Here is a 22,470-nt window from a genome sequence, read left to right on the forward strand (position 1 = left end):
TTTTCACATGAGCCTGAGTAGACGATAAGATGACTTCCTGCCAGGGACCCCCAAACAAGATTTGTGTTACTACTATATTTCCGACATGTCATCAAGAAAATGTCAAGATCTGCAAGCTGTGAGCTTGTAGATCTGCTATTTTCGAATCTTCATCGATGGAAAGGGTCAGCGAGTTCAGGTTCCAACTTCCTACACATCGAGTGGGATACACCTATTGAGACGGTAGGTCGCAGATTACTATGAAAATATATGGCCGTCTCCATTCCATTTATGAAGATCACGACACTGACCTCATAAAACCCTGGATAGCCATACATGGAGAAGACTGGATCATCACCTAGATCTGCATATATGGAGCTGGCCAGCAACTCTACATCTGACCTCAGACCTCAAACCCTTAGATCTCCATATATGGAGCTGACCTGTTCTGACATGTTGATCCTTTCTCACCCGTCCTTCCTCTTCGATGTTTCCCTTTTGACTGATACCTGTCCATTCAAACTCTACACTGGCCCCAATTTCCCCAAAGTAATTAATTCAGCCGCGCCCGGCAGCCGGCGAAAATTAGAGTTCTCAACAGGCCCGAAAATGAAGGCCCGGCCCAACCTGGGACCTCATCAAACCCTGTACACTCAAGACACTGCCCCCACTGCCACCCTTAGATCCCCATATATATGGGGCGGCAGTGGCTCAGGGGTAGAGTGACCGGATGGGAACCGGTCCCAGCAAGGTTCCCAGCAAGGTTACCAGTTTGAACCCGAGCTCCCCCAGAGTTAGTGTCAAAGTGTCCTTGAGAAAGACTCTGAACCCCTAACTGCTCCTGATGTGCAGGTTGATGCCTTGCATGGTGTCCTCTGGGATCGGTGTGTGAATGTGTGTGTGAATCTCTGTAAAGTGCCGTGGATAAAAGCGATATATGAATGCACCATTTACCATATATGGAGCTGACCTGTTCTGACAATCCATAATGTTGATCTGACCTCATCAAACCCTGTACACTCAAGACACGCTCCATATATGGCCAGTACAGAATTCATTCCATATGTTGATCTGACCCCCCATGCCAAAGCACCAGCACTTGCCCAGCAGTCTGCCATCACCGAGGCGGATGTTTTTCCCTTTCTAAAAATGTAGTGGAGTCAAAAATACAATTTGTCTTTGAAATGTAGTGGAGTGAAAGTATCTACAAATACAAATATGTCTACTCAAGTAAAGTACAGATACTCAAAGAATGTACACTACTCAAGTAAATGTACTTTGTTACTGTCCACCACTGAGGGCATATTACTTTAACGTTCATTTGGTTTCTGTCGTTAAACCAAATGGACCAGAGCCATTTTTGGACCTCTGGGGACACCGTCTATCTATAATAAACAATCCAAACCAGGAAGCATTAATTAGTGAGTCCTCAGGGAAACAGCTGAGTCAGAGTTCAGAGTCTGAACTTCCCAGAAACCAAACACTCACGCACGCACGCACACGCACACGCACACGCACACACACACACGCAGGACACACACAGTAATATAACATTTGTAAGTAGTGTGCACACAAACATACACACACACATACTCCCACTTACACACACACACACACACACACACACACACACACACACACACACACACACACACACACACACACACACACACACACACACACACACACACACACACACACACACACACACACACACACACACACACACACACACACACACACACACACACAAACAGTAAATCTTAGTCATAAAACCCCAGAGACTGAGTAAGGGACACCACAGTCACACAGTTCAATTCATTGCTGAACAACATGATAAGGTTAAGCAGGAAGGATGGAAGAAAACGAGGAACAACCAACTGTTCTTCTTGCCATCCGTCCCTTGAAATATGGACTCGTACCTTATTTGGAAACGAATAGATGTGTCCCTTATTTAACTGATGCTGTAGGTAAACACACTTAGGGCTGTCACGACTCACGATTACTAATTTAAAGCTGCTATAAGCAATAATATGTCAACATTTTAATGACCTTTTTATTTTTTGGTATTCAGACAGCCAGCAATGGGTAGAACGCTCTCAAAAGGAATGTAGTCTCTGTGACACATCTAGGGGCCGCAATCTGCATTCAAAGATTTTCCTAGAAGCTTTGTCATTGGTCGATTTGCCTGTCTGCTTCCTGATTGGTTAGTCATTGCGACCGGGTTTTTTTCGACCAATGACAAAGCTTCTAGGAACATCTTTGAATGCAGATTGCGGCCCCTAGATGTGTCACAGAGACTACATTTTTGGGGAGCGTTCTACCCATTGCTGGTTGTCTGAATACCAAAAAATAAAAATAATAATAAGGTCATTAAAATATTAACATATTATTGCTTATAGCAGCTTTAAGTTGACGATTAATTGTCACACAAATTGCGATTAACGATTTAATTGTGCGTTTTTGCATTGCACATTGGAACGTTACAATTTGTATCTGTTTGACTTTTAGGCTTCGTAATAATTGTGACAGGCCTATATACACTTTGTTCCTTATTTTGGGGAATCAATTAATGACAACATCTGACATAGTTCAGACATACACTATAATAGGTTATTAAAACAAAAACTGTACATACATTCAGTGAGATTTTATATTTTTTCTGAGCATCCCTTATATTATTTGTCTCAACATTCACCAAAAGGGGATCATCTAGCTTCACGAATCATGCCTATCTCCATCATACTGCCTGAACGCCTATGGGTCTGGTGGAGCCTGCACGCTCGTTTTTGGCCCCTGAAAACTAATATTTTTGACTGCAGTTTCTACAGTATGCCAAAATGCACGCAGACACACACACACACACACACACCCACACCACTGGGCTTGTATTTATGCAAGACAAAGTGCATGTGTGAGGACACAGAGATTATTGGCTAGATAAACTATAGCCAGAGTGACATGTTGACTCCATAGCATATAGGTCTACACTTGCAAAGGATGTTCTTTTATGATCGAATGAATAAACAAAATCACTTAGGTCTCTAATTGTGACCATATCCATCGCGTAATTTATGACCATGTCAATGGAAGGTGCTCCACTTGTACGCTCCTCAGCTTCGCTCCAGTAGATTTCATACACAGGCCATTTCTATTGCTTTTATGATCCTCTTTTAACCCAGCACCCCAGCAGCTGACGTCAGCTTTAATTTATTGTCACGTCGCAGGTTTATAAGGTAAAAAAGTGGGTGAAATTCGTTTTCGTGCATCATGGGGTGGGGGGTGGGTGTTTTTAAATTACTTTTATCTTACACTTTTTTATATAGAGATCCATAAAAACATACTTTTGTAGCCTAATAAATAATAGACTATATAGGCTATGCTATGGGATGCTGGCCTCCAATATCTGCCTTTCAGAAAGCGTGTGGCAGCCAAGTCTATCGACCTTTAATGTTTGCTTTAAGCAGTGACGTCATGTTGCAGCCACAGTGCCTCAAGTGTGATTTTTTTGCAGCCAAAGAGTCGCAACATGATTTTGTCAGTGTGCGAGCCTCTTGTTATTGTTTGTATAAATTCAATAATCAGGAGTTGCAGGACAGTGTGCACTCTGGGTGGAGCTCTGCATTGGCCAGCAGCCAGCTGCTACGTCTGGTTCTGAAGCAGAGTAGCCTACGATGGTAGTTTGTCTGTAAACAATCTATCAAGTAGGCTATTTAACCGAAACAGAAATAGCATCTATGAAGAAAAGAAATCTGCGTCTTGAGGCCAAAATATCTCTGTCCACATGAAAACGTATTATGTAAAAATACATATTATAAATTGTCTGCATTTGGGTTCTGACCACATCAATACGTGACAGGGGGCACTTGAAATTAAAAAGTTGGAGAATCACTGAAGTAACCTACATGTATACTGTAATCTACACTGTAAAATAAATCCTCAGTCATTAAACTCAGAGTTACAGACCTGTGACACTCCATTTGGACGATGAGATCTGGCTTGAACCAGTTTGTCAGAATCAAAATCAATCTTTCACCCAGCTGGAGGACAGAATAGCGAGTGTGTGTGTGTGTGAGCGTGCATCTGATACAGCCACTTTAGATGTCTAATAGTCTAGCAATTACTGTAATGCGCTCTACTCTGCAGAATGCAAAAGGAAGGCCAGCTACTGCTACACTCATCAGTGTTGAGTGGCCGGTAATCCAGCCTGACGGCGTGTCGCGGGTTCGAGTCCCAAGCCCTTTATTGATAGGGTACAGTCATTTTTGGACAGGAAAGGGGGAGAGAGATGGGGCGGAAGACATGCGGAAAAGGCAGACGGGCTTGGGACTCGAACCCGCGACACGCCGTCAGACTGTATTACCAGCCTAGGTGCCTGGACCGCTCAGTCGCAGCCCAGGCCTCGATTGGAGGTTTCTGCCAGACAACAACGATATCTAATATGACACAGATGGTTTCCCGCACTAACGACATACAGTATACATGTATAGGCTTTCCCAGTCTAAATGAACACGTTTTGGATTGGTTCTCTTCCAATGAACCAATGAAACCATACTTAGTTGACCGATGTCCCCCAGGGTTAGAATTTCCCTCTACACCAAATCTCGCTCGCTGTGAGCGTGCAGATCTGCTGTTCTCGCCAAATGTTCGAGGGTGTCATGTGGATAATCCTCAGAGATTACTGTTTCACACATCTGATGCAGTCATGGCTGATGTATTAATGACCCAGTGAGAAGCTTATGTACACAGACACCAGTAACATATGTGGACAGAGGGGCGCACACACACACTTTCTCTTTTCTGTCTGTCAGACAAAGAGGCTGCAAACCATAATGTCCTACCCAGCGACTTGAACTCTGCCTACTTGGCCAGGGTAGATATTGCGCTGATCGTCAAAATCTACAAAGTAACTAGTAATTCAAGTTTTCAAATAATTGTAGTGGAGTAAAAGTTTGACTCCACTACATCTCTGAGTGGAGTAAAAGTAGGCCTACAGTACTACACAGAGTACATCTGTTTTTTTCGAATCGACCATGTCTGTAATAATACAGGCTAAATTACCTACCATTATTTCAGCAAACACCGGGGTCATATGATAATAGGAATCCTGTGCGATTGTGCGAATCGATATCTCGTCTACGCAGGGTCTAAGCATCTTAATGGCGGTGTAGGCGATAGCCAAGTGGTTATGGCACGTACCACGTAGGCTCTGTTGACACCTGACAGCACGTCACAGGTTTGATTCCCATTTCCCGTTTCCTGTCAATCTCCACTATATCAATTTAAGGCAGAAAAGCCCCCAAGATATATTTTTTAAATATCCAATGTCTCAAGGGGAGTAGGGAGTAGGGAGACCAAATGGTCCCTAATTGCAGGTGTGTGTGTGTGTGTGTGTGTGTGTGTGTGTGTGTGTGTGTGTGTGTGTGTGTGTGTGTGTGTGTGTGTGTGTGTGTGTGTGTGTGTGTGTGTGTGTGCGTGCGTGCGTGCGTGCGTGCGTGCGTGCGTGCGTGCGTGCGTGCGTGCGTGCGTGCGTGCGTGCGTGCGTGCGTGCGTGCGTGTCCTACCGATGAAGAGGATGGGGAAGGTGATGAAGAGCAGGAAGACATGGGGGACCAGGTTGAGAGCGTCCACGAAGCAGCCGTTATTCAACACACCCTGGTCCACGCTGTACGAATCGTTCCGGTCGTTGCCACAAAATGACAAGCCCATGCCGCCACCCGATTGGTCCACATAAGCCTGGGTATAACATGAACAGAGGTCATCATTGGTTGCCAGCCATGTCAACTGTGAACAGTGTTGCCAGATGTACGATAATGATCGAATTTGTATGAAAATGTTTTACCCCATAATGAATAAAAATAAACATTAAGCACTGGCAATGTTTCAAAGTGAACAGATGTTTAATTCTTTGGCTTCCACCGTGTGACCAGTCTGGCCACCAGCGATATCGCTTGGCTGCCAGAGAGATGCAGTGAGCTTTTATTCTGAAGCACTTCAGTTTTCTCCCTATCTAGAAATCATGAAGCAACATTTCTAACACTAGCGTTAGCTGAGCTCATGATAGCCATCTTTCTCCAGATGAAATTCTGAAAATTATTAATGAAATTATTAAATTATGAAATAATGTATAAATTCCAGAAATATTGTAATTGCGGTGCAGTGTAAAATCAGAAATGAGCCCTGAACCTCGCGGATCTGGTCATCACCACCAATTCAGTACCACTTAAACCTTCTCTAAACTTGATGAAAACAGACCTGTAAAGACCTTTTATTTCACTCTAAACAAATAGAAGCTCACAACGCATTTGCAACCCCAACATTCCCCCAGGTTACGTAACACCTTTCAATCCGGGAACCCATTTTGGGGTTGTTGTTGCTATGTACAGTATATAGCAACATACATTTTTCAGCCCTGAGAGAAACATTTCCCTGCCTGTATGTCTGTCTCCCCTCACTTGCACAGCCTCGCACGAGTCGCACCACTAAACCAGGAAGTGACTTTACACAGATAATGCATTTTCAGTCAGATAACTCATAGATTGAGAGAATATTATTATAGAATGAGAATATACAGTAAGTGTGCATATAATATTTTATCTTGCCGCTCTTATACAACCATCATTAGCCATTAAGAGCATGGGAAGATAGATATACAATAACAACCGCCCCAAAGGGAACAGAAATAGCAGAGCCCACCGGTGGTGCTGGGGTGACGGGGGGAGCAAATTAATAACGACAACCAGGAACGCAACACTTCTGTTGCGTTCTGTCCCTGCATTCCTTCGAATGCAGGGAGATTGCAGCCTTAGGTGAGCTTAAATACCCCACCCAAATGGTCAGCTGATTGCCACGACAGCGTATGACATGTAGGACTTCAATAGCATTGAATGAGCCCCTTGAGTATATCTGCCTAAACTAACTCTGCAAGCTATGTACCATTTCATTTGTAAATATGTGCATTTAAAATATATATTTCCCCTCACATAATCTTAGTTTACCAACATTGTTCATGTGAAATAGTTTGTTATGCTCATTTATTGAATGTATGAGAAACGCTACACTATGGGCGTCCCGGGGGGCTGAGCCTGAATTCTGGCCAGGAACAAGGCACCTCAAGCCGGGGAGATTACCGGGAGGAGTGCAGGGGCCGGAGGAGACAGCGGGAGTGGGACTCGAGTGTGATATAGCGATTACCGTATGCAACAGTTACCCTAAAAACAAAAACAGCAACTCAATTGCATTGTAACTAAGATATTCAATAGAAATTAGTAATTTTTAAATGCCAAATTTAGCCTGTACGCATGCAAATCTGCCATCCAAATGACTAGCTTTACCGGCTAGCCTACTAAGCCTAGTAGTTAGTGCTCAGTGTGCCGTAGTGCACTGTTTTGACAGAGACCGACCACGTGACGGGGGCGTGTCATTGGACCTTTAATATTTGTTAACCCTTTTAGACCCGAGGCCAGTGCCTACGTTTTATTATATACGTTTTATGCATATTTTTATTATCACAATTATCGTGTACTATCGTTAATCACAATTATTATTATCGTGACATGACATTTTCATATCGTCCCATCCCTAGAGGCTACAGTTGACTAGTCAGTCTAAAGTGCCACTGCATGTCACTAGACTCTAGAGCAGGGGTCCTCAACTAGAAATGCTGAAGGTCCACTAATATTTTTTGAAAAAGACTAATGAGTGCGACGCGGGCCTTCGAAAAATTTGATTAATGAATTAATTAATTTGATCTATTAATTAATTAATTGTATTAATTAATAAATTTTTGAAGTTTTGAAAAAACTTTTTTTCTTTTTTGCCCAGGGTCCACAGAGAGGTGGTCCGCGGTCCGGTCGTGGACCGCGGTCCGCCAGTTGAGGACCCCTGCTCTAGAGTGATCTTGCTGGCGTCCCTATTTTTGGACATTCATCATCATTAATAACCTAGATTTTTCAAAATAGCTGATATAAAACCTCTGCAATTCTCAGCATACCACACAGGCACGCAATGAAGTATGAAGAAATCCAATCACCAGTTTGACAATCAGAAGTTAAGCTCTGAAGAGGTGAATAACTTATGTAAGACAGATTGGTCTTAGGCAGGAAGGCAAGAACAGAAGCTACAGTATGAGTTCATTACTGATCAGCTAACCTTATACACCTGCAGTAACAACGATGGTAGATTTAACAGAGATTAAAAAATCCAAATCCAACCAAGTTCAAACAATAAAACAAAGCATTAGAGGTACTGTATTTATTTTACGAGCATTTGTTGGCATGTGTGAACTTCAAAATGTATAAACAAATACAATATTTTGCCTGTTTATTGTCTTGGAACTATTTAGACAAGACACCTACATGCTTGCACTTTAATGGCCGTATGTGTGTGTGTGTGTGTGCGTGCGTGCGTGCGTGCGTGCGTGCGTGCGTGCTTGCGTGCGTGCGTGCGTGTGGCATGCGTGCGTGCGTGCATGCGAGCGACGTGGCCTACGCACATGCCTGACCTTGCCTCCAAAACCCTCCTGTTGTTAACCTCTCCATGGCATTGTTGACAACCCAGGAAGCTCAGCTAGCTAAAGCACTTGCACATAAAGAACACAAGGCATTTTCACACTGACGTGACCTAACATCCCTTTAAACACGGTTAGTCAAGCGCTGAATAAACCAGCTAAATCGTTAGGTTTGCGTTTAGCCTAGTCGGTTACCTGGACAATTTTCACCAGCATTAATTTTTTGTTGTTGATTTGAATGAGACAGTAATATATTACTGAACAAGCGATTCAAATACAGTACAGTATTCTGTACAGTGCCGTTAAGAATGCCGTGTAAATATAAAGGAGTTAGCAATCAATGCTTATAATCCCTGAGGCACAACAAGACAAGACACAACCACCAGAACTTTCACCATGGTCTAATAAGCATAATATTATTTATTAAACTCTCTTGCAGTGAGATCCAGGCTCATTATTAAGATGCTAAGAGCATGCAAACACAAACCATAGTTTAAAACATACTCCACTACATGACGGCACATAGAATAATCCTCAGTACTATAAATGCAACTGATTTTACAGTGTCCAGTTCATTTACCGTGATTTTTTCATTCAAGTGTCTAGATCGCTTGCAAATAACCCCAGTAAGCTGAGCTAGCTCAGCTCTGCTTTTTGATCACTTAAGCATAATGCACTCAGATACAGTAGCATAACCATACTCCTTAGGCCCACACTGTTGCTCCTTCTGTTAATACACAATAATAGCATCCTCTGTGTTCATTTAACTCGGAGTGTAATGGCCCCTTAATTGTCCATTTGGTTCCATTTGTACACTTTGAGTGTGCAACATGTTACATACACAACATTGTCACTTAGGCATTGTTAGTAATTTGTTACACTAGTACTATTCGTGTTAAAAAATAGATACAATGTATTGTGAATGAAATCCTTTGCTGACTGGGATGTGTGACGTATGGCACTTATTTAATGAATGAATAAATCAATCAATCAATCAACCAATTAATCTATCAATCAAATGATTATTCTCATATAGTGATACCATATTTAAATATTTGGTAAGGTCATATCTTTCCGGTGGAGTGGAGGGCTAATTGTCATACAGTGTTTCATTTATAAATCAAAGCACAATTGACTGGACAACTAATTTGATTCAAACACAAATAATATGTTTGAATAGTTAATGGTCCTACAAGGGTTACAGTAACGCAGTAAAGCAGTGTAAGCAACACACTGCCAAGCGACACTCAAACTTAACTTATAGCAGCACTCTCCAACTGTCCACTTACTACGCATACACACAGCCCTGTTCCTCAAACCAAGTCCTTACTACCGTCTGTCAATGTTCATTATAGGAACACAACCTAGGCTAATTATAGTGACACAAAAAAACAGCTTACCTCTGACACAAACAGCAGTCCTTATTGACCTATAGGTTCATTCCGGGTGCCTGGGTTTTGAGGAAAGGGTAAATTAGAGAGAGAAAGCGAGAGAGAAAGAAAGAGAGAGAGAATATTGGAGAGAGACAAAAAAACAGATTATTTTTAGCCCTAACAGTGCATCAGCCGCATACTAGCCTCTCTCTCTCTCTCTCTCTCTCTCTCGCTCTCCCCTCATATCGGATTTCCAAAACTTGAACGAGTCTAGCAGTGTGAGAGTGACAAACTGCACAGTTTCACACAGACACCCTGTCCGGCCATGTGGTCTGTCAAATGTCTTATGTAGAATTGTGTGCGGGGGATACAGGTATGAGATTAGGCTACACTGGAACATCCTGCAGTGTAATTTTCAACTGTGTAAGAGTGTACACAATGTAACCAAATGGACCCATTTGTACACATTTACACAGTCATCTATTTACTATGGAGATCAACATTTTGAAAACAAAAACTATTAAGCTATGCCTATATGTTTTGCAGACAGTGATAGAATAGGTTGACAAACACTGTTAACTAGCAGAAACTTGTGAATAACATATCAGTTGTAGATGCTTTTGATACTGTCAGAACAGGACTCTGCCTGACTCAAAACAACATTCACATTATATTGTCTGTCTAATAAAATAGGCATATGGAAATTTGTGCTACTAGAGAATGTTAAATAAACCATAGGAGGCAAGGCAAGTGGAATAGGCTATATCAGTGAAGGTTGGCTTTAGGAACTAGATAATCGTTTGGCATAGCCTATAGGCTACTGTACAATCAGGCCAATTATAAAAGATCATGGAGGCAGAGCCTAGGAGGCTATAGAGGCCACATGCCATCATCATAGGGAGAAATCGGAGAATATAAAAGTCCTTGGATATGTATGCGACCGTGCGACGACCCGTGATTTTGATTCATTCATATGTGGGCGCAGTGAACCGATGCAATGCCATGCCACCGGGTATAATGTCAACCAATCCAGCCAAGCAGCAGAGGCTTTATTGAAATGCAATTGTATAAGATATGCAAGGTTTTGATTGATTGATTGAAATATTTATTAACAGTTTGCAGAATGACAGTACATTTCAAGCACAAACTCAATACAAAGACTGTTAACTGTGAGTGGACGACCCAATTAAGCATTACACTTGTTTACAAGAGGGTCCACCATGTTCAAGGTCAATATTATTGTCAAAGATCTAGCCTATTATGGGCGTTCAGTAAAAAAGGGGAAGAAAAGAAAGAAAGGGACAGAGGTAAACATTGAAGCTGCAGAACAAATGTGACAGCGTCTTCAGTCAGTGGACGCTGTGGCTCTTCGGACTGTGATGGAATGAGGAGTATCATATTCCTATCCTAATATAGGCTATATGAAACCTTTCTTCCACTCAGCACTTACCCGCTTTTTGACGGACGTTTGCGAGCCGCGTTCTTTTGGTCAAGGCGTCCAATTGAAGGCTATATTCCCTCATCCATCCGCTGCCCCGCGTGTCCTCCTCCCGACCGTCATCGATCTGTCTCTCTTTGTAGTAGATCCACATCCATCCATTCATTCAGACCCCGAGGAGCGAGCGCGCACATGCACTTGCACACACGCACACACATCATGCAGTCAAGCATCGCGGCCAGGCATGCTCGTCTCGATCGAGTCGCGCATCGTTCTGGCGTTCCTGCACGAAAAAGGGCACGCAGCAATTAAGCTGCATCAAAAAAGAAATGAAAATGAATGCTTTGAGTTGTAATTATTTTGAATGGTAGCCTACTAGGTAGAATGAACTGACTCGTCCGTCCGACCTACAGTATTGAATCATTTGGCCATGCTATCAATGGATGATTGACAATCAACATAAAAAACAATACTACTGGGCATCATTGTTTTTTGCACTCTAGGCCAGGGTTAATTGAGGTCTAGCCATGGTTCACGTGACATGACGCTCACTTTTTAAAACGATTCTTGTATACAAATTCTTGATTTTTTTTTTTAGCTACGTCAATTACTGGTGGTTCGCGAGTATTCTCGGATAGCGTTACCGCAGTTAGACACCCTACTATAGCCTACATCCCATTATATTACAATTTAGGGAAGCGGAGGGCCTAATTCAACATAACCCCTTGCCCCTTTTAGGCGGTTTAAAAATGTGAATAGCCTACTGTAGGCCTGGCTATGCCTACACATTATCCCCAAGTTCAAATTGTGTGAGAGAAATTGTTTATTTTAGGCTGTATTAATCATGCAACATTGCAATGTCAACAGCAATGAACTCTATTTCTCTAAGTTTTACGAGCTCTAGCCTACACTGCAGTGCAGAGACACCATTACAGAATTAGCAACTCCGTAATGCAAAATATAAGGTGCTTACCCTCTTTCCCCAAATGTTAGAGAGTTGGCAGGAATTCTTGTTTAATGAATTAGTCCGTAGTTTTCAATAAAGAAGTATTTTAGTCCCGTAAGTGGCCGAACGCCATGATTTCCCCTTCTCGTTTACTTCCTGTTTACATTGAGCGTGATTCCGGACGCGCCTGCTCTTTGCCGCCATTGGGAACTTCCGACAGAAACGGCCACTGACGGGACTAAAATACTTCTTAATTGAAAAATACGGACTAATACATGAACCAAGAATTCCTGCCAGCTCTCTAACATTTGGGGCAAGAGGGTAAGCCTCATTATATTTTGCATTTGTAGTTCGGAGTTGCTAATTCTGAAATGGTGTCTCTGCAGTGTAGCCTACACTGGGGGTTGAGTACTTAAACTCTCGTAGAGAAATCTACTATAAATTCACAATGGCCGGGTTTTAATTGGTTTTGTTGGTTATTTGACTGCAATGGTTCAAAGCAGTGGTTGAGAGAGTGGTGACACTATAGCGTTGACTCCCATTGAAACAATGGAATGCGGAAGTGCTCATTCTATCTCAATGGGATAGTTCCAGCCATAGGAGCAATGTTTGGAACTATAGCCCAATATTATCAGTATTCTGATATTAACCTGAGGGCCACATTAAGTGATGGTAGGGGGCGGGGCCGCATGTGGTAGCCTGGGAGGAAACATCAGTGAACCCTCGCTATGAGTCTGGCCGCGCCAGGCTACGCATGTGGCCCCCGGGCCGCCAGTTGCCCATGTATGTACATGTTATGAGCTACTTTGTGTCCTTGCAGGTGATTCTTTTTCTAAGTGCTGGAGTTTGGAAGTGCTCGTTAGATATCACTCAACTGCCCTGTGTACCACCTGTTTTGAATTAGCACATAATGCAAGAGGCAGCAGGACATTGCTTTACTGAAAACGAGTGCTTTCCAAACTCTGATGGAAACATGGCTGCGGTCTGCAAATGGTCTATAGGCAACCGCTTTGCGGCGAGATCAAAGCGTGCCGCTACTCTCCTACTCTACACTCTGGGCTGGACCAGAGCTAGTGGGGTCCGGGGTCTCCAGCGAATCTTGAGGGGGTTTCAGGGGGGGTCCCCACTCCCCTCCCCAGCAAATTAGTTAATAGCTTGCATCTGTTTAACCAATCCACATCAGTTAGCCCTACATTGAGGGCCCCTGGAACTACGGAAATAAGATTTATAAGGAATTTCATGAATCCTATAGGATGCTATTGGACATTTGGAAGATTGTATTTTTGACATGGCAAAAAAAATAGCAATAAAATAACAATACAAGTTTAATAATACTAGCGCTACATATAGGCCTAAATAAATAAGTCAGGAAAAAAGTACAAAATGATACTGGTGGAAATCTGCTCTGAAGAGCTATAACAACGAACAACAGGAACTCTTTTAAATTCTGACACCACCTACCTAAACCTAAGGCAGAGAAATGGAGGGAGATGCTAGCCTGGGTTCCAGCCTGCTTCAATGTGTTCCCTGATTTGTTTTGATGCTCCCCATGTGCTTTTAACTGTATTCTCCTCAGGATCAAAGGCCCAAGGGTGGCGTGGCAGGCCCCCTTAGGCAGTATGATGACTGGATGGCTGACCGCACAAAGCTCCTGCTGTCGACAGGAGAGGGTGCTGCTGTCGACAGGAGAGGGTGCCGGTCATGCTGGATGGCACATGGCAGGGACTCGGGAGTGCATGATACGCTTTTAGAAGCCCTGCAGGGTCAGTAGCATTTTTCACCCTTTGATGCCATGTCAATGACATTCTGTCAACCTCACACTATGACACCCTTTGTTCCATTGAGGAAATTCTACATATACAAAAGGGTAATGTTGATCGGTCAGTTGTTGTGGGAATTGCAGATCTTATCCAAAGAAAACAACCCATTTTCTGTCAACTTTCAAAACAACTTCAGTGAAGGGAAACCTGTTGAAATATTTGTTGATGTTTCTCTTGTGAAGACACTGCAGAAGAGTACAGAAGGACTCTACACACTTTGATGGGAAATTTCAAAGAGAAGAAAAGCTTCTTTAGAGGTCAAGATTTGAGAGTTTCACTTGGTTTATATGTTGATGGTTTTAAAGTAGCCAATCCTCTGGGGACCTCTGAAAAAGTAAAATGACAGCACAGCCGGTCACGTATTAACTCAAGCATAGGACCAGTCCTGTTTTGCACTACATACAGTAACTGGCTTATGATGTACAGTAGGCCACTTGCAGTTTTTGGACATTATTTTTGCAAAAAGGACATAAAGAATAAGTGACAGTAGTTTGAATTGTATTATCAACTGATTGAAAATAGCTAGGAGGAAACACTTTGGGAGAATATATTCAAAGAAATAGTGCACAGGAATGAAATAAATGTAGGCTATGCAAATGAAAACTACTATACCATAGGACCAGTTCACAATGTGCTTGTGTGTGTCTGTCTGTCTGTCTGTCTGTCTGTCTGTCTGTCTGTCTGTCTGTCTGTCTGTCTGTCTGTCTGTCTGTCTGTCTGTCTGTCTGTCTGTCTGTGTGTGTGTGTGTGTGTGTGTGTGTGTGTGTGTGTGTGTGTGTGTGTGTGTGTGGGTGTGTGTGTGTGTGTGTGTGTGAGAGAGAGAGAGATACTGTGTGTGTGTGTGTGTGTGTGTGTGTGTGTGTGTGTGTGTGTGTGTGTGTGTGTGTGTGTGTGTGTGCGCGTGCGTGCGTGCGTGCAGAATTGCCATGGCGTGGCTTGGAGGATTATGCTTTGACCGCTGGACAAACTGGACACAGGTAAACAAAGCAACCATAGTTGCAAAGTTAAACCACAGCGCCATCCTGTGGACACAGACAAGTTGATGCATAAAGTGTTTGTGTTTATCTCATTATAAAACCAATTCAATACTGTTCCATTGTTTACAACATTTTTGATCCAGGAGGCATGGTTTAAAAAAATATATATATAAAAAGAACAAGAAAAATAAAATAAAAAAGTCTCCTTATTATGATGAATTGAACGTGGACCCTATTGTAAACAAGTGTAATGCTTTATGGTGTCGTCCACAGTTAACCGTTTTGTATTGAGTTGTGCTTGAAATGTACTGTAATTCTCCAATCTGTTAATAAATACATACCTTTTAAAGGGACTTGAGTTGCACTGAACTTTACTTATAGTGTAACTGTTTTTCACTCTACACCAAATCTTTCTGTAACTGCCTTTCCTCTACACAAAATCTCAACACCCAAAATAGCTGATCAACAAGCTGTTGATCAAGTGAGGAATAATTGTTGTAGAATGTTATGATATTGTTATTACGGTTGTTTACATCTAACCTTTATAATTCGTTGCTGTCTGGAGGAAACCACCTAACTCCATTTTTGAGGGTTTTGATTCTTTTTTTGCATAAATCAGTGCTATTGTACACCCTTTACGTTTGTGTGTTGTTTCGAAAATGGACAAAAACTCTTAACTCCATCGGACCCTCAAACCGTCTGCTAAAACAGCTAACTCCACCTCTCATGCAAGTAATTGACAATATCTAAAGTCACAACACCAACTTTGATGAGACAGTATTGCTTTGTTTTCAAAATATAAGGTTTTCTTAATTTCCTGAAAAATGAGTTAGGCGGTTTCTTCCCGACAGCAGAGATATCTAACATTCACTTATAGTACTTAATTATGATACCTTATGATATGACATGACATTTTGTAGCTTGTAGGAGCCAAGATGACTTAGAGTTAGAGCACTGTTTCTCAAACAGTGGGTCGGGACCCGTCTTTGGGTGAGTCGCGAGTAAATTCTGTTCTACAGAAGTGCATGTATTGCAGTATGAATAATAATCACATTATGGGTTGGCTTTCACATACACAAACGCATTATACGGTATAGGGTAGACCGTGACAGAGAGCAGATTCTCATCCTCCAGTGTTTCCCAGAAAACAGTAGAGGAGACTCTGACCTCTCACGACCACACATGCACGCACGCACACGCGCGTGCACACACACACACACACACACGCAAAATGCGTGCATGAGTGCGTGCGTCTTTCGGGGGAGAGGACAACAGAGGGGTCTTCACTTCCTGTCATGTGGAGCATGTCGGTCAAGCAGTTTCCCCGGAACACAGCTTTCTCACGGTGTGAGAACTGAGCGAACGACACGCACACGCAAGACACACATGAGATTAATGTGTACACCCCAATGACACCAACTGTGACGTGCTCACTCACACAACATGCAGGCGTCACAAACGTCACTGGTACACACTAATCCACACTCCCACTGCTCCCCAGTCAAAAACAAGTTCACTTGAAATTACAAATGCTTTTTTCCCCACTTAATAAGTCATGATGGACAACAAGGACAAAACGATTTATGGTTCTATCCACTTCTTGCCCTTTTTTGTGCAGCCATAAACAGCCAGCGGATGTTTTCCGACAGTTTGAAGATGTATCGTCTCTACTCGCATCCATCCTAGTCAGAGCGAAGTAGGACGCAGGCGCTACGGCCTCCCGGTGGGGGCTCCTCACTGGCAGGTCAGCCAGTAGTAGCCTAGTGTACAACAGCAGCGGCAACACATCAGAAATGTGTGGGGAGGAATACATGGGCACAATTGGGAGCCAATTGGCTACGCTAAATTAGGAAAAAATTAAGAAGGGAAGAGACAAAGAACTTCAGCTGACTTTAGCTGACTTCAGCTTGCCAATAGTTGTGTGGAAAACAGACTGTTTTCATACAGTGAGACTTAATTTCCAATCAAATTCGAACAGTAAATAAATGTGAAGTGTTCCGTTCCGGCTGAAATACGTCATTCACAACACACAAATAGAAATAATAACATAATGTTAGTCCTCTTTTTATTTATTCATGGAATGAGTGACGTGTTTGGACAAAATGATAGCCTACACGTAAAATGCCAGCTCAGTAGCCTTGTGGTTAGAGTGTTCACTGTTCACCCTTACACTGGGGGGGGGGGGGGGGGGGGGGGGGGTTGGGGTTCAATTCCCGGTCGAATTATGCCAAAGACTATAAGAATGCCTCCCTGGCACTGCATCAAGGCTTGGATTGGGGTTAAGTACTAGTGTCATGTCCATGGGGTGTACATCAAGCTACCTCATGCTACAGAAACAGTAGATATGGTCCTGAACCATGAACCACCCACATGGCTCTGCAGATGTTGGAATTGGTTCCCAAGGCTACTTACTTATCCGTTTAAAACCAGGTAAAGCATTTGTGTCATTTTTGCGTTCAGACTTTTGAAGAAAAAAATATGTTTTAGTTAATCCACTGCGCTCTCTACAGATATTGTCAATAGGAAATCCCATTGACAAGATATTTTCTTCCGGTGAAATATTTTCTTTTCTGGCCAAAAGGTGCATTGTATACGTGTGGTGGGGGGCTCAGAGTGCGTCCACTAGAGAAAGCAAGCTTTCTCACCACCACAAAACCGTCTTCGTATTGGTGAGTATAGCGAAATTGTGCTTTTTATTTTAGCAGAAGTCAACAGGCTGTGTGTGCACTGTGCAGTCTTCATGCGGTGGCAGGAAGTCGAGAGTAACATAGCCTTAAGGAGAAGTCCTTAATATGGACCAGAGCTAGTGCGAGTGTAAAGTAACAATGAGGATTTGTACTGTGTATGTATGTGGTCTCAGGAGGCCTCAAGTGCACATGAACTCCAGAGTGTGTTTATCTCCCTCTGAAAGTGTAAAAATCACACTCGTAATTGTCATTACGAGTCATATACATGACATTCCGTGCTCAGCCAATCAAATAGTTTCCGTGTTACACACAAAGCTGGGCATAGGAGGGGCTAGCGCCCCTCAAAAATGCACGGGTCAACATTTACACTGTCAGAGTTGCACTGAGTCAAATGAACTCAGTGAAGCGTGTACTGTTGATGAAACATTGGTACATGTCATTCTTAAAGGTGATGTACAGTAAGTCGTATTTTATGGTTAAGACAAAAAGTTATTTGTTAAATTTGTTACATTTCTATATTCCAATATAGTAATAATTGCTATAGAGTGTATGTTCAGTAACATGAGTCACCCTGTCACCTCCAGCTTTTTGATAAATAGACAATAAATGTTCAGGTGGGCCGTCAATATTTTCCAATCCAATCATCGTATTGTTATCCAATCAATTTCCAATCAGGGACGGGTGTTTCCAATGAATCTAACATGGTTAAAATAGGATTTGAAGTTGCAATGGGTTTGTACAGGAAGGGGGCGGGGCAGCTACTGAATCAACTTAAAAATTGCAGTAGATGATGAAATGACAAAAAGGGTTTCTTTTTTTTTAAAGTGAAATATCCCTTTAACACAACACTATATCATCACTTATTGCACCTTTAACCACACCAGTCCATATTCTTGGCATGTCATAAGGATGGGCATTTGCACTCACGCACGCGTGCGCGCGCGCACACACACACACACACACACACACACACACACACACACACACACACACACACACACACACACACACACAATTCATCTACATTGTTCAACAATCCATATGATGAACAAAATAAACCAATATATGATGCAGAGAGGTATCCCTTAATGGCCAAATATAGAACTGTGTGCCTGATGATGATAAATGGGGCATTATACAGTGCTTTGGTGTACTCGACCTGTCTGGATTCACATTCTGGCAAGTGGACTAATATGTAGTGTACATTTTAACTCACAATTGTTGCATTGCGACGGTATAGACCCCCCAAAACAGCCTGTGACCCCTTAGCCGTGACCCCCCCAAAATAGGCTAATCATATTTGAAATGGGGACCCCCCACAGCACTTGGAATGTAATAATTGAGGCATTCAATTTAGTTTGACTCTGCTCCGCAGATATTGTGAAAATAACAGATCTACAAGCTCACAACGCCTCATGACGCGAGTCGTTGTGAGCTTGTAGATCGGCTATTTTCAAAATGTTTTCCTCTTTCTTAATTTGACGTAGACGATTTGTAATTGTTTGATGCAGTAATGGTCTTTTTTCAATTTCAGTCTTTTATTTTCTTTTTGCATTCATTTAAAAAGGTAGCCTATTAAATGTCCTTAAATTGTAATTGTCACTGTCCTCTGGGGACCGCCAAATAACAAAAAACTAAAAAACACGTTGGGGTCCCACAGGTTCAGAACAGGTTGAAAAGACTGTCACAACTTCTTCCTCACATAATCAATCTGCTGATGGTTGATTAAAGTTAAGGTGTTAGGAATGTAGAAAAACTAGAAATCCCCTAAAATCATCAAGGGGGCTCGAGCCCCGCAGCCCCCACGTAGTCGTCGTCACTGCATAGGCCTACTTAAAAATATAGCTGTTTTGTTTATGATCGTCTTTGAACTTTGCTTAAACTGTTCCACTGAGGTCATATATCCTCCAAACATATTAGGGCAACGCGAAAGGACAGCAAAACTAAATAATTAGCATTTCATAGCAAAAACAGAAGCACCATATCTACTAGACAACACATTTCATCATGACATTCAGAAAAGAGACCAATTCTGTAACCTAGTCATATACTTCTCTCTTAGTGCCTTGGGCTGACATTGGGCCATCACAAGTATATAGTATTATACTAGTAGGCACTACGCTGTCTGTATGTATTTGCATTTAGAAGAGGCAAACTAATATTGTGTATGCCGTTTGATTTGATTGAATAATGGCCCTGCCATCTGCCATATAGCCCCATTGTGAACCCGGACATGTTGAGTACACCAAGGTTTTATGTTAGAAATGTTGAGTATGGGTCCCCAGCATGTAGAAACTGCCGGATGCTCAACATAAGTTAGCATTCGGCAGTTTCTACATGCTGGGGACCCATACTCAACATTTCTAACATAAAACCTTGGTGTACTCAACCTGTCCGGGTTCACATTCTGGCAAGTGGACTAATATGTAGTGTACATTTTAGCTCACAATTGTTGCATTGCGACGGTATAGACTCCCCAAAACAGCCTGTGACCGAAAATAGAAGTGACCCCTTAGCCGTGACCCCCCCAAAATAGGCTAATCATATTTGAAATGGGGACCCCCCACAGCACTTGGAATGTAGGACTTGAGGCATTCAATTTAGTTTGACTCTGCTTCTCAGATATTGTGAAAATAACAGATCTACAAGCTCACAGCGCCTCGTGACGCGAGTCGTTGTGAGCTTGTAGATCGGCTATTTTCAAAATGTTTTCCTCTTTCTTAATTTGACGTAGACGATTTGTAATTGTTTGATGCAGTAATGGTCTTTTTTCAATTTCAGTCTTTTATTTTATTTTTGTATTAATTTTAAAAGGTAGCCTATTACATGTCCTTAAATTGTAATTTTCACTGTCCTCTGGGGACCGCCAAATAAACTAAACAAACAAAAAACAAAAAAACACGTGGGGGTCCCACAGGTTCAGAACAGGTTGAGAAGACCGTCACAACTTCTTCCTCACATAATCAATCTGCTGATGGTTGATTAAAGTTAATCAATCATTAGCAGGGACAACTTGAATAATAGGCCTGCAGCATTACTGGTGCAAAATTCTGGCATGGAAACTTAATAAGGTTTGGGCCTACAAGCCTAGCCTATACTGTCATCTATTGGAGGATGTCAGCATAGCCATACTGTGTTGCACACAGCCAAACATAAAGTCATATATCGCATCACCGAAAACGGTCTGCAAGCATAATTATGTTTTTTAATAAATATGGATCTAATATTCTAGTTTGCTGGAGCTTGACATAGGTCTACTTAAAAATATAGCTGTTTTGTTTATGATCGTCTTTGAACTTTGCTTAAACTGTTCCACTGAAGGACAGCAAAACTAAATAATTAGCATTTCATAGCAAAAACAGAAGCACCATATCTACTAGACAACACATTTCATCATGACATTCAGAAAAGTGACCTAGTCATATACTTCTCTCTTAGTGCCTTGGGCAGACATTGGGCCATCACAAGTATATAGTATTATACTAGTAGGCACTACGCTGTCTGTATGCATTTGATACCTTGTGTGTTACCTTACCTACTATAAATCACTCTGCTAAATGACTAAATTGTAATATTAAATTGTAAGTACGACTTCATATTCAACACACGCGTTCCACACCCCCGCAGCTGGGGTGTGGAACGCGTGTGTCGATTTTGAAGTCGGTGGGGCAAACGGTTCTCGAGTTACGTGCATTACAACCGTGGCGTACACAGACGCAGACACACAGACACACAGACACACACACACACACACGCACACGCGCACGCACACACACACACACACACACACACACACACACACACACACACACACACACACACACACACACACACACACACACACACACACACACACACACACACAGAGAGAGAGACGTGGCACATTTATTGTAGGATGTAATGCTAGTTATATTAGTAGAGGTCCTAACTTGATAAAGAATATAGTTCCAGCTGTCTATTGTTTGATAGTTAGCACCATTTAATCTAGCTGTAGAAAGCTCCATTGTTACAACATAATTTAAATGTGGAGCTTGCCATCCTATATTGCCAACATTTTCTTTGCAGCTGTACTTCCTGTCAGCCAGAAACGCCTCTGAACTGTACTAAAGTTAAAGAATCATCATCATTAAGGAGCAATAATTTGGGACAACAGGGAATATATTTTTGTAATACTTTAGATAGATAATTAGTAATCTGTTCCCAGAAATGTTTGACTGTGGGTGTGGGACATTCCCACAGTTGTATTTACAGTTTTTCACGATTGTTAACACAAAAATCGAAAACTTGGCACAATTTGCACAACCTTCACTTCGTGTACCTAATCGCTCGACACAATTTGCACTACATCACACTCCCTTATCTGCATTAGACTGTGACTTTCCTTCTTTACACTTTAATTACACATTACCTTGTTGTCCAAACACTACACACAATGTTCAGTTGTTGCACACACTTCTCACATAAAATCTCAAAGCATCAACCTACAACACACCTTGCTGTCCAAACACTGCACACAAAGAACATTTTTTCGGCTGCATATTTGTGTGCTGTTTTATGTTTGACTATGAAAAAGTAGGCCAACACACGGAGTCATTTTACAAAAGGAAAATGGCTCATTCTCCAGAGTCATTGTCATTCATGTGTGTTGCATTTCTATGATTGTGTATTCAATTTTTCACTTCATTGTGCTGTAAATGCTTGGTAGTGTAGCCAATGCTTAGTTGTGTGTACTCAATGAATG

The 22,470-nt window shown here is 42.1% G+C and overlaps 1 protein-coding gene across 3 annotated transcripts in view; it reads right to left on the reverse strand.

Moving 5' to 3' along the window:
- The window catches only part of abcc9 (ATP-binding cassette, sub-family C (CFTR/MRP), member 9), an 86,121-nt gene extending 76,120 nt beyond the window's left edge, over positions 1-10,001 (reverse strand). For all 3 annotated transcript variants that reach the window (XM_079494881.1, XM_079494879.1, XM_079494880.1), the window contains exons 1-2: positions 9,889-10,001; positions 5,544-5,715 (exon numbers count right to left, since the gene is read on the reverse strand). In XM_079494881.1, the coding sequence (XP_079351007.1) occupies positions 5,544-5,688 (145 nt within the window). In that variant the 5' untranslated portion in view covers positions 5,689-5,715; positions 9,889-10,001. The remainder of the gene's footprint in view (positions 1-5,543; positions 5,716-9,888) is intronic.
- Positions 10,002-22,470: the final 12,469 nt, after the last annotated feature.

The sequence above is a fragment of the Electrona antarctica genome (assembly GCF_951216825.1).
Source record: "Electrona antarctica genome assembly, chromosome: 23".
Taxonomy (NCBI): Eukaryota; Metazoa; Chordata; class Actinopteri; order Myctophiformes; family Myctophidae; genus Electrona; species Electrona antarctica.